General features: G+C 49.2%; 1 protein-coding gene across 1 annotated transcript in view; it reads right to left on the reverse strand.

The window, feature by feature from the left end:
- Positions 1-7,486: 7,486 nt before the first annotated feature.
- The window catches only part of KCNJ3 (potassium inwardly rectifying channel subfamily J member 3), a 28,512-nt gene continuing 22,723 nt past the window's right edge, over positions 7,487-13,275 (reverse strand). Inside the window, exon 3 of the mRNA XM_084209042.1 lies at positions 7,487-8,762. Coding sequence (XP_084065168.1) covers positions 8,176-8,762 — 587 coding nt within the window. The 3' untranslated portion in view covers positions 7,487-8,175. The remainder of the gene's footprint in view (positions 8,763-13,275) is intronic.

Raw genomic sequence — 13,275 nt, forward strand, 5'->3', positions numbered from 1 at the left:
TGCTCCAGCTGCATCCCATATTCCCTTTCCTTAGGCTGTGCTGCTGATCCATCCCTGGGAATTCCTTTGTCCTGGTGTGAAACTATGGAAACCCTGGTTTGGGATGCAAGAGCCAGCCTGGATCTGGGATCCTGCTGAGCCCAAAACCAGCAATCCCTGCCCTGTGGGACAGAGGGGCAGCAGGAGGGAAAACCTGGGATAGGGGATAGAGGGGGGAAAACCTGGGATAGGGGATAGAGGGAACAGCAGGACAGAAAACCTGGGATAGGGGATAGAGGGAACAGCAGGAGGGAAACCTGGGATAGGGGATAGAGGGAACAGCAGGAGGGAAACATGGGATAGGGGATAGAGGGGGGAAAACCTGGGATATGGGATAGAGGGAACAGCAGGACAGAAAACCTGGGATAGGGACAGGGAAGCAGGAGGAGGGGAAAGCTGGGACACGGTGCCCCTGTGCTGGGAGAAGTGGGAGTCCAGCAGCAAATCTCCTTTCCAAAGCCTCATTTCCTAATTAGAGCCGGCTCTGAGCCCCAGATCGCCGTGGATTCCAATTATCCAGCGGATTTCATCACGGAACAATAGAGCCGTGGGCGGGACGGGCCCTGGAGGACCTTTCGGTGGCGCTGCCGTGGTCCTGCTCCTTTTCCCTGCTTTCCCGAGGCTTTCCGGGATGCAGGCAGCTCTGTCTCTATAGAAACGGGACCTGGGCTCTGCTGCAGTCGCTTCTCCAGGGCTTCATTGCAGAAACGCTGGGAAAATTAACGGCAGGAGGAGGAGAAAATGAGGGCTAAGGAAGGAGCAGTTGGGAAGAGCTCAAATGTACAAATTAGGGGTTGTTTTGCCCTGATAGGGAGGAAAAGGAGGAGAAATATTATGGGTTCTATAGATTGAATTGATGTTTCATATACGTGGAAGAATGGGAGTATTTAAATTGCTTTTGACCCAAAAATGGGTCAAATAACCGGAGCTGGGTGGAAAATAAACACAAATGTATTTATTTAGGAGCATCAGTCCCAGACAGATTGACCTCCCTGCTGTCGCAGTTTTCCCCTCTCTGGAGACAAAACCCAAAGGTTTCTTTGGTGAAATCCTGGATTTTTGATGTGTTTGTTATTACTGGAGGTTCCTTATCCCGTGGGTTGCTTGGAGAACCATCCGTGACAGAATTCCTGCCCCACTCCCAGCAGGGGCTGCACTCCACAGGGAACTGGATCACAGTTCCTTGGGGAATTGGAGCTCCCAGGGCAGCACACCACTGCTCCCTCATTTCTTTCTCGTTTGGGAGCAGATTCCATGTGAATGTGCATTCCTCTGCTTGAAATTCCAAGGATCTCATTCCAAAGGGTGGCTTGCCTACACTTTGGGCTGGATTAATCTGGTTTTGGTGCGTGATTTAGCAAGTGTTGGAAATTCTCCTCCGTGCTCGTGCAGCCTCTATGTCCAAAATATCCTGGAGAAAGCCTGGAATGCAGCATTCCAGCTCTGCCAGGAGCAGGGCTGTGTGGGAAGTGTTGAACAGAAACAGAGCCACTCCTGAATGGGGTGGGAAAGAGGAATAAGACCCAGGAGGTTTGTACTGCTGGAAATGACTAATTTAAAAAAAAAAAAAAAAAAAAACACAAAAGACCTTTCTGAAGCATTGTCTCCTGCTGGAAGCAGGATTTTCCATCAGATTTTCAGGATTTGGCAAGAATGTCTCAAGTGAAGCAGGATAAATATTTCAGATGTTCAGCTAAAGGTCACTCTGGGAAGGAATCCCTACCTGAGGTCATTCCTTGTGGTCTGTTTTCTTGGAATGATGCTCTGGAATCTTCAGGACGGGGCAGGTCCCATCCAGAGTATCCCATGGGAGCAGGAACATTTCAGAATTCCTGGGACAGAGCAGTTTGTCCTCAGCTTTGGCTCTCCCAGGTCCATGGGGATCAGGTGCTGCTGTTTGAAGGCTTTTAAAAGCACACAGAGCTGGGAGGAGCCGTGGGCAGCCCCGGGGTGGGATCCCCTCATCCCTCACAATTCCCAGCCCCTGGAAGTGACTGATCCCAAAATCCCCATGGGGAAAGAGGCACCCAAACAGGAGTTTGGGGTGTTAAGGGTTTAGGAGAGGGGTGATGAGGCCCTGTCAGCTGGGATGTGAATCATGGCAGGATAAGAGGAAAATAATTCGGATTTTATTCCAGCAAAATTGTTATTCCAGGATTTTGGAAGCTGGGAATGACTTCAGCTCCCAGCAGTGTTTCCAGGTGGAAGGGTTTGATAATATTCCCATTTCACCACCTCCTGACTCCAGAGCTCTCCTGGTGGGTGCAGAGCTCCCACTGGGCTCTCCCGTGGATGTGGGAGCCAAACCAGAACTGGGGGATTCCAGAGCTAAGGACAAAAGGGGAATATTTTGGGAATACATCCTTTTTAAAATTAAATTTCCTCCCAAATAATATTCCAGCTTTGGAGCCTCCTGCCCCTCAGGCCTCCTTGCCTGGCTGTCTGGGGCACCTCTGGATGGATTCTCCAGCCCCCAATTTGTCCATGGCAGTGGGATCATTCTGGTTCCACAGGACTAACATTGGAAAACACCTCGGATTTCCTTTGTTCCCTATTCCTCACAGGAATTCCTGCCACCAGGGCTGGGGAATTGCTCTCTGTGCTGGCACAGCCTGGAGCTTCCTCATGAGGTGCTGCCAGAGGGATTTTTCATGGATGCATCCCATGGTTTCCTCGTTGTCTTGATTTTTTAAGATTTTCTAAGTGTTCTGATGTTTACATTCTTATAAAGAACTTTCTCACACACTTCCTGTAAATAACTCATTGTTTTGCATTCTTTTATGGAGGAAGAGAAACTTGATGGGCTGTTGGTTTGTCCAGTGTCATTGGGGAGGTGGCACTGTCACCCTCCAGTCCACTGTCACTTTTGGAAATCTACAAATGTTGGAGTCAGAAAATAAAAAGCCTTTTTACCTTAGAAAGAGCAGCGAGTCCGCATCGTGTTGTTTCGTGTCCTACAGTGGGTGTTGGATTTGAGAGGAACAGTGGATTTGTCTTTCCAAACCAGCTCGGGGTCTGCTGGTAGGTAAAACCAGCACTGGGCGATAAAAGAAACAATGGGGAGGATTCCACTGATTGGTGAATGGAAAAAGAGATTTGCTACTACAAATAAACTGCAGCTTTGCTGAAAAATGAAATTAGACCTCGAGAGATGAAAGGAACAATGGGGGAAACCCCAAAATTCTGTAAGAATTAAAAATTCAAAGGGAGGGTTATATATTAGAGGGGAATCTTTGGTATCAGGCGTATTGGGGAGTCTGATCCTCTCAAGTACCTCAGCCAAGGGAGAAAGAGAGAAGGGAAATGTGGCTGGGAAATTGGGATAAAAAGGAGGCTGCGTCCTCCAAAAATGTGAGAGATCCCAGGGGAATGCCCCATGGCCTCTCCCTTTATTCCAATAAAGCCAGAAAGGGCTCCTCTGTCTCCTTTTGGAGATAAACCTCTGGTGTTGGTGGATTAATTTTCTTAGCAGATTTTTAGTGCGGGAAGGCAGCGGCTGGAGGCGCCGGGACCTGAGCAGCTCCTGCGCTCCATCGCCATGGAAACAGATCCGCAGGGCCGGGAATACCGGGGATTGCGGCGGCTCTGGAGCCGCTCCTGCCGGCAGCACCCAGGGGAAAGCTGGAAAGGTGGGGAAAAGTGGGAAAAGGTGTTTCCATTGCAGCTCTTCCCAGCATTCCGGGTGGGTGATGCAGCTGAGCTGTGGGATGGAGCCCGAGGATTTTATTGTCCATTGGGGAGGGCAAGGATGAGGCATAAACTTTTGGGAATTTAGAGATTTTAGAGGAGTTGAAGTTTTAGTTAGAGATAAGCTTTATTTGAGTTAATTAAAATAAATGGGTAGGCCTTGATGACGTTAAGATTTAGTAGTTAACTAATTGATTGCTTGTCAGCACAATGTTTGGTTAGCTGGGTTTATAATGAAGAATATAGAAACTGATAAATGGCTTTTGGGAGCATAAGACAATTGTAGCCTCCTCTGTTCTGAAACCAACTGAGGACAGGGAATGGGAGTCCTACCAAGGGTTCATTTGTCATGTTTGCATTGAAAAGGTAGAAAGGTCAGAACGAGGAAGATTTCATTTCCTTCCTTCCTTTCCTTCCTTTCCTTCCTTCCTTTCCTTCCTTCCTTCCTTCCTTCCTTCCTTCCTTCCTTCCTTCCTTCCTTCCTTCCTTCCTTCCTTCCTTCCTTCCTTCCTTCCTTCCTTCCTTCCTTCCTTCCTTCCTTCCTTCCTTCCTTCCTTCCTTCCTTCCTTCCTTCCTTCCTTCCTTCCTTCCTTCCTTCCTTCCTTCCTTCCTTCCTTCCTTCCTTCCTTCCTTCCTTCCTTCCTTCCTTCCTTCCTTCCTTCCTTCCTTCCTTCCTTCCTTCCTTCCTTCCCATTCCTTCCCATTCCTTCCTTTCCATTCCCTTCCTTTCCATTCCCTTCCTTTCCATTCCCTTCCTTTCCATTCCCTTCCTTCCTTCTTCCATTTCCTTCCCTTCCTCATTTTGGGACCCTTCCCCATGAGAGGGACACCGACTCATTTCAAGGAACAAACTACTCATGCTTAATAGCTTTTGAAATAATTACACTACGGAGCGGGAATGGGATGTACCAAAGTGATGAATATGCATTTGTATTTTGGGCATTCAATACCTGCATAGATAAAAAGGATTCTGTAATCACCTGTAAATGGCTGTGTGTATTTGGGAGCTATCTCACAATAAACACACACTCTGAACTGTCAGAGAGTTTTTGTCCCTCACAGTTGGATATTAGTACTAGATCAATATCCATATTTTTAATAAATCAAAGAAAATCCCCGAGGAGATCCCACAGAGACAATCCCACAGGTCTATTCTGGAAAACCCTTCCAAGACCACAGAGCCCAACATCCCCAGCACTGCCCTGTCCCCGGTGCCACATCCACAGGGCCTGAAATCCCTGCAGGGATGGGGATTCCACCTGAGCACCTTTTCCTGAAGGAATTGCCCCAAAATCCACCCTGAGCTGCCCTGGGCCTTTGATTTTTACGCCACCCCAAAGGTGAGAGGAGAAAATTGGGGAGTTTATTATTGGCAATTTTATTAAAGTGACAAAAGGGGGGGACAAGTGACAAATGCCTAAAACCCACCCCAGTTTGGGCCAGTTTAACAAAGCTGGAGATAAAGCCAAGTTTGCAGCCTTAATCCAAGGTTTGGTTTTACTGTAGAACTCAAACCAGACCTGAACTTTTATCCAGGGAGACACTGCATGCCCAAAAATGCTTTTAATTCTTTTATTTCTTTAATTTTAATTGAAATATTTACAGTTTCCAGGAGAATCCAAGCGGGAATTCAGCAGGAGAGAACACAGACCGGCTGTGCAATCAATCAATCAATCAATCAATCAATCATTGTTAATTACAGTTCTTTTCAATGAGCAGAAGCAAGGGCTGGGTTCAGATGTTCATAAATTAATTAAAATAAAGTGGGTACACCATAAAAATGAAATATGAACATGAGCAAGTCCCTAAAATAAATAAATATGGACAGGTGGCTGTCTTGTACCTCCATCCCGGCCACAAACCTCGGGAATTCTGCACCCAGCAGGGAAGGATTGAAAATCCAACAACCCCGGGCCCCCCAGCACCCAGACTGGGTTTTGCCACTGCAATAATTCCCTTAATATTTGCTTTTTTTGGCATGTTTTCATTTAAAAATCAGAATTTTCCAGTTGATCCCAAGTTGATGTTTTTATTGCATTAAGTGAGGCTCCTTTTCCAGTTTTTGCTCCACTTCCAGGGGGTTTTTGGAGGGTTTTTCCCAACTCCAGCTCTTCTCCCTGGAACTGTTTCCATTCAGTTTGTGAAGAAACCCCTGAGGGACCCCAGATTGTGCCTGGGCTGCTGAGCCAGGGTCAGGAAATACAATGGAATAAAATGGGATATAATATGGAAAAGAGAAATAGAATAGAATAGAATAGAATAGAATAGAATAGAATAGAATAGAATAGAATAGAATAGATAGGACATAATTTGAATTAGAAGTTGAAATCAAAATAGAATTAAAGTTGGAATAGAGTTAATATAGACTAGAACCCGACTAGCTTAAGAATAAGAATAGGAAATAGAATATATTAAGAGAATAAGACTAAAAATAGATCAAGAATAAGAATAGGAAATAGAGTAAGAGATTAGAATAAAATAAAGTAGGATAGACAATAGAATAAAATAGAACAGAATTAGAATGGAATAGGAATAAAAACAGAGCAAAGAACAGAATAAAGATAGAATAGTATTGGGTTAAGAATAATAATAGAATAAAGAAAAAGAATTAGAATAGAAAAAAATAAGAATTAGAATAGAATTAGAATAGAATAAAAGGAAGAATAAGAATAAGAATAAGAATAAGAATAAAAAACAATAAGAATAGAAAACAATAAGAATAGAATAGAATAGAATAGAATAGAATAGAATAGAATAGAATAGAATAGAATAGAATAAGAGGAAGTAAAGAAACAAACTAGAATAAGGAAAACCAAAAGAATTATAATAGAATAAGAAAAGAATAAGAGTAAGATCAGGGTACACCATGGGAAGGAACTCTGGGAATTGTCCAGTGTCTTCAGGATGCAGGGACAGTCACACATTGACACTTCCAGGGACACTGGTGGCTGAGCCAGCTCCAGAAGTGCTGGGCTTCCAAGTCCTCATTCTATGCCAGCATCTATAAAATCCCCATTTTTTCCTCAAAACCCATCAGCTCTGTCATTAATTATCCAGCAATGCTGGCATGGCTGCAAGGGGAGCCAGAGGTGCCCATCCAGGGATGTTCCTCTGCCCAGGAGCACCTGGGTGTGATCCCAAGGGTTCACCCACGGGATGCACTCGGAGCCCTGCTCCTGGAGGGGTGCCTGTCCCACCCAACCCCTGATGGTGCCACCCATCCCTCCATCCATCCCAAACCTCCTCCAAGCAGCCTCTGGAAAGGCCCCAAACACAGCCCAGGGGTCCACGGGCACCTCAACCCTCTGGATTTTGGGGAGGTGCTCCACCACCACCTCCAGGCCCCATCTCAGAGCCCACCCTGCCTTGATGCAGGCGGGCAGAGGAAACCCAAACACAGCCACAGAGGAATCGGCCCCAGCACTTCAACGTTCGTCCAAGGTTTGGCTGGCTCTGGAGCCCCCAGGGTGACCTGCAGCTCAGAACAAGGTCAAACAGCGCTTTCACCACAAAAAGCAGCGAGCAACGAGGCTTGGGAGCACCCTGCCCTGCCTGGCAGGGAAATCCAGGCCCAGAGGGACCGGGGGAATCGGGGCTCTGCTTTTGGGGTGCAGCTCTTCCAAGAGAAGAGCCTGCTTGGCACCACAGGCACATTCAGCTTTTTTCATGGTTGGCTGTTTCAGCAACCAGAGAAATCAAGCACATCCTGCTGATTTTCTTCCACATATAAATCACAAAGATTTTATAAAAATGTTACTAATTGTACCTAAAGTGTGAACTCGAGTAATTTATTTATCACTTTGCCCCAGGCTTAAGAACACAAGTTTCTTTTCTAACCAAAGCCTGATGAAATACAGATTTTTTATTTTCCCCCCTATATTTTTCCTGGTGGCTTTGACACAGGGAACCCCCACCCCCCCCAAAAAAAAAACCTGAAAGCAAACTAGAAACCAGCAGTGGATTTAAGGCGAGCAGATTTGATGTGAGGGGTGAACTAAAACACCTCCTTGGAGGAAAAAAACCCACATGCAGCAAACAATTTGGGTGAGCAAATCACGACCCACGGCAGGAAAAAAACAAACCCCAAACGCTTTCAACTCAAGTTCAGCTTCCCCTGCAAGCTCCCCGCTCCGTGTTGTCCCCGTTCCCTGGGGAATGCAGGGGCAGGGAGGCCCCCCCGCGTGTTTTTCGGGGTACAGAGTATAAATACAGGAGGAGTCATGCCACGGACGAGATGCAGAGATTGCACACGGTTATTGCATGCGCTGGGATCGGACGTGCCGAGGACGCGGCCCTCGCTCGGAACCCCGCGGGACGCTCCCGACTCCTGGAGCACCGAGCCCACCCCGGCTCCCCCGAGCCCCCCCGGCTCCCCCGAGCCCACCCCGGCCCCCGGGCGGCCCCGAGCCCCCGGCAGCCCCCGCTGCCCTCCCGGCAGTCCCGGCCGCGTTATGTGAAGCGGTCGGAATTCATTTTGCGCAGTTTGGGCGGGAGGTTCCCCTCCATCCTGCCGCCGCCCCCCGAGAGCTTCTGCAGCTTGGGGGGCAGCTCTGCCACCGACTGGCTCATGGGATCCGACATCATCTTCGTGGTCTTAGAGCCCAGTTTCTCCTCGGAGTTGCCGGGCACCGAGCTGATGCGCTGGAGTTTCATGGGCAGATCGCCCATGCTGTAGGCCTTCTCCGAGGTGGTGGAGCTCATCCTGAGCAGTTTTTTTGGGAAGTCGTCCCTCCCGGTGATTTTCTGCAGTTTTGAGGGCAGCTTTGTGCCCACCTCGTCGAGCCCATCCAGGCACTCCACGGAGTTGTTCCTCTCCTTGCTGTTGCTGACGGCGGGCGGGATCAGGGGCGAGGACATGAGGAGCATCTCCTCCTGCTCCTTCACGCTGTAGGGCGGGGTGGGCACCTCGAAGGTGGCGTGGAACTGGGAATAATCCACCTTGAAGAACCCTTCCTCCAAGGAGATCACCGGGAAGAAGCGATGGCCCCAGAGCACCTCGTCCTCCGTGTAGGATGTCCTGGCTTGGCACGTCATCCCTGCAAGGAGAAGGGAGGAAAAGCTTCCAGCAGTCCTGGGAAATTGGGGGATGCACAGAAATCCTTCAGCAATTCCATGAAATGGATTTTATGGGTTTAAATGTATTAAAAACAAAAAACCAAAACATTGGCCTGCCCTTTTTTGGAGGAAATGATGCACCAGGGGAGGTTTAGTTGGATGTTTGGGAAAATTCCTTCATGGAAAGGGTTGTCCAAGGCAGTGGTGGAGTCCCCATCCCTGGAGGGATTTCAAAGCCCTGTGGATGTGGCACCTGGGGAGGTGGGCCAGTGGCCTGATGGTTGGACTTGATGGCTTTAAAGGTCTTTTCCAACCCTAAGGATTCCATGGTTTCAGGATTATACAGCTGGTAAATCGTCATTCCAACACCAGTGGGAGGGGCAGAACTGAGGAATTCCCACCTACATTTACAGACCCTTTCTGAAGGTGCTGCTGCCAAGGAGGCACCAGGGCTACCTGAGAAACCTGGGACTGAAGCAGCAGGACCTGCAAGGGCAAATGGGACTTGTCAGGTCCTAAAGTATTCCTCAGTTATTCCATATTCCTAAGGCATTCCCTCATATCCATGAACACACACAAAACCAGCCCCTCATCAGCACATTCCAACCCATCAGCAAGTCCTACAAAATACATTTATTCCTCCCCAAAGGCCTCATCCGCAATCTGCTCCCACATCCATCGCTGCCAGGCTGGGATCCAGCTCCAAAAGATTAACAGGGAATAAAATCCATTACTAAGAGGCACAACACTGCCCTTCCTCTTCCTCCCACTGTGGAGAAAAGTCCCCTCAAGCACCAGACCTTGCCACCCTGGTGACCCCTGGGAATCAGAGGGAGATGATGTTCATGGATTGCTGGAGGCTTCCAGAAGAAATCCCGCTTTTTTCCATCATCATCATCATCATCATTATTATTATTATTTTTAACCACTCTCTGTAGAAATCTGCAAATAGAATTACGCTGCCATTTGCTCCTCACGCAGCCAAGTGGAAATGTGACATTTGGATTTCAGGAAGCTCCATCCACCTCTGCAAACACATCCCCTGCCTGGCTCACCAGGAGCCAGGAGAAAAGGAAAGGAACTGGGGAAGGCACAGGAAAAACAACAGCGGGGCTGCAGCGGTGGGGAGTGGGATGGAATGTGACACATGGCCAGGAAAATTCCAGTTTATCCCACTTCATGCTACTGCTGATGGAATCAGTGCTGGTTTTGCTGCTGATCACAGGACAAAACTCTGTTTCCCACCTTATCTCTTGGGAGGAAAATATGAATCCAGGGTTTTTAGCACTGGATGCGGCTCCCACTGCCAGGGAGGCCTCACATCTGCAGGAGCACACCTGGAGCCACCCCACAGCCTAACCCAGGACATATTTTGTACTTCCCAGTGAATTTTCACCCAGAGCCCAGGTGCTCCTGCTTATGAAGTGGAGTGGAAGCAATCCCGTTCCTAAAGAGCTTAGGAAAAACCTGCAATTCTGAGAGAAATGGCAATTTGAGTGAGTTGTTCTTCCAGCTGTGCCCCTCACTCTGCAGCTGCTCAGGAGCAGCTTCATCAGCAGATCCCAGAGCTTCCCCTGAGCTGAGCCTCAGCCCTGACCCCAACAGGGACCTCCTTAGGGACTGAATGTGGGATTCCACATCTGTATCCCCATCCACATCTGCATCCATATCCACATCTGCATTTCTGCTTTCATCCCCTTCTGCATCTGCATCCATATCCTCATCCCCTTCTGCATCCACATCTCCAGACCCAGATCCACATGCATTCCCATTCCCATTCCCATCCAAATTCCAATCCCAATCCCCATCCTCATCTGCACCAGCACTCCCATCCCAGGCAATCCCATGGCAATGTCCCAAGGGCTATTTACACCTCCTGCCCCATGGTCCTGCCTCTCCCAGCAGGCTTTCCACGGAGGAATTCTGTACCCACTATTACCATGGAAAAATTCACCAGCAGAATCTCAGGAAAATCAGCCACAGATCCTGTCTCATTCCCACATCAGCTCACTGGAGGGGAAAATACTGCAGGAATATAATTTGTCTTTCAGATCCGTTTATCTCCTTCCCAGCAAACCCAAGGGCACAAATTATTTAAAAACCTCTCAGGGTGAAGAGCAGCAGCCAATATTCCCAACGTTCTTGGGAACACGTGTCAGCCGGCAGACAGTGCTGAGAGGCGCTACCATGGCCAGGACGAGAAATCAATTCCCAGCTTTTCTTCCAGCTCTGCTGTGTTTTCCAGCTTTTCCTTTGTGTTCTGTTCTCTCAGCAACGCCTCAGCCCCAGCTCTGAGCTCTGTGTTGTTCTGCTGCTCCACGCTTGTATTGCAGCAACAACAGAGCCCCACAATGGTTTGGGTGGGAAGGGATCTTAAAAACAAAACCATCCCATCCCATCGCATCGCATCCCATCCCATCGCATCCCATCGCATCCCATCCCATCGCATCCCATCCCATCCCATCCCATCGCATCCCATCCCATCCCATCCCATCCCATCCCATCCCATCCCATCCCATTGATCCCATTGATCCCATCCCATCCCACCCTGCCATGGCAGGGACACTCCCACCATCCCAGGGTGTTCCAGCCTGGCCTTGGGTGCTGCCAGGGATCCAGGGGCAGCCCCAGCTGCTCTGGCAATCCCAGCCCAGCCAGCAATTCCCAGTTCCCAATCTCCCACCCATCCCTGCCCTCTGGCACTGGGAGCCATTCCCTGGCTCCTGTCCCTCTGTCCCTTGTCCCCAGTCCCTCTGCAGCTCTCCTGGAGCCCCTCCAGGCCCTGCCAGGGGCTCTGAGCTCTGCCTGGAGCCTTCCCTTCTCCAGGGGAGCATTCCCAGCTCTCCCAGCCTGGCCCCAAAGCAGAGGGGGTCCATCCAAACCCAAATCCAAGAGCATTTCCAAGTTTTCCCACAGACAGAGCGGGATCAGTCACGCGCTCCCCACCTCTGCCAGCCCTTCTGATAACCACCCCAGGGTTATTTCCCACGAGTTTTCCTCACGGGTACCTCTCCCTCCTGGCTCCTAGTGTTCCGTTCCTGCTGTTGGTATGGAAAGGTTTCCATTTTTTGCGCTTTTTCCCCTCAGGAGTTCCCCCTCAGCAGGGCCGCGGCCTGCGCTGCCCTGAGGCCTCCCCCGACCGCGGGCCTGCTCCCATCCTCCCAACCTCTCCCCACACACAAAATCCACCTGCAGGATGAATTCCCAGTCCAGCTCGGGCACACACAGGCTGCCTGCAGTGGAATTATTTATCATGGAATTAAGCAGCCGTTTGTCAAAGGAAAAGGATTTGTAGCATTTTGATTTTGTTCCCTGCTCCCAGCTCAGTCCCCCTCACCGAGGGCTCTGGGAACCAGCAGAGCTCTGCCTGCACACAAATCCCACCTGAGCAGGTACAATGATTCCAGTAGAAATACCCCAAAATATCCAACAAACCCCTTCTCCATCGTTTCAAAACCAGGGAGTGCTTTTTGTACACGTGGGGAACCCAGAGGAGCTGTGGCTGCCCCATCCCTAAGAGTGTCCAAGGCCACTTGGAGCAGCCTGGGATGGTGGAAGGTGTCCCAACCATCTAATTTAGGATGATCCTTCATTTCCCTTCCAACCCAAGCCATTCCACGACTCTGTGACTCGCTGTCAGCCCAGCTCATTGCTGCATTCCCGGATTAATGAGGGGGCAGATGGAGGCCAAAAAAAAAAAAAGCCGTAAATAAATGCTTCGACTAATTCCACCCTCTAATAATCCTCCAATTACTTCCAAATTTCCAAAGGGCCCAGATGGAGCTGGCTGTTTCCTAGAGCTCATCATAAATTGCCTTGAAAAGAATCCCAGCCCTGTTATTTATCCCATTTGATCCCCGAGGTTGGCCGCTGCCTGGGAAATCACGGATCATTAATCAGCTTTTAACAGCTCCCCCCTGCCCTGGGAGAGGCCTCAGAAGCAATTCTGGCACCCAAAGGTGCCCTGGCTCTTTCCCTCTCCAAAGGAATGCCATAAATGTCACCTTCAGCCGCTGGAACGCAGTTAGCTGGACACAGGGACACACGGGGCGTCCTTCCCAATGGGAAAAGTTCATCCTCATCAGTGGGAAAGAGGGAATTAATTGGGAATTACAGCAGCTCACAGCACGGGTCCCAACGGCCACAAAAAGGGCATCTCGGAGTCCTAGCACTGGGAGGGAGAGGCAGCCCCAGCAGGAATTCCTGGCCAAAAGGCACAAATATCTTTCTTTTTGTCAGGTTTTTACCTTTTTCCTCAGGAAGAGCTCCTGCCCTGCAGGTTAAAACCCCCAGAGCTGAGCCAGGGGCTCCTCCCTGTGAACTTGGGGGGATGATTTGCCTTAAACCTGCAGCTTACCTGTATAACCTCCAAAATACCAGTGAAAAATTAATCACACAGCGAAGTCTGATTAATTTCTGATAACTGAGCTAATTCAGAATTGTAATTTAAGGCCCATGAAGGGAAGAGTAAAGCCTGGTTAGGATTTTATATAA

Source organism: Fringilla coelebs (genome assembly GCF_963513975.1).
Source record: "Fringilla coelebs genome assembly, chromosome: 7".
In the NCBI taxonomy this organism is placed as follows: Eukaryota; Metazoa; Chordata; class Aves; order Passeriformes; family Fringillidae; genus Fringilla; species Fringilla coelebs.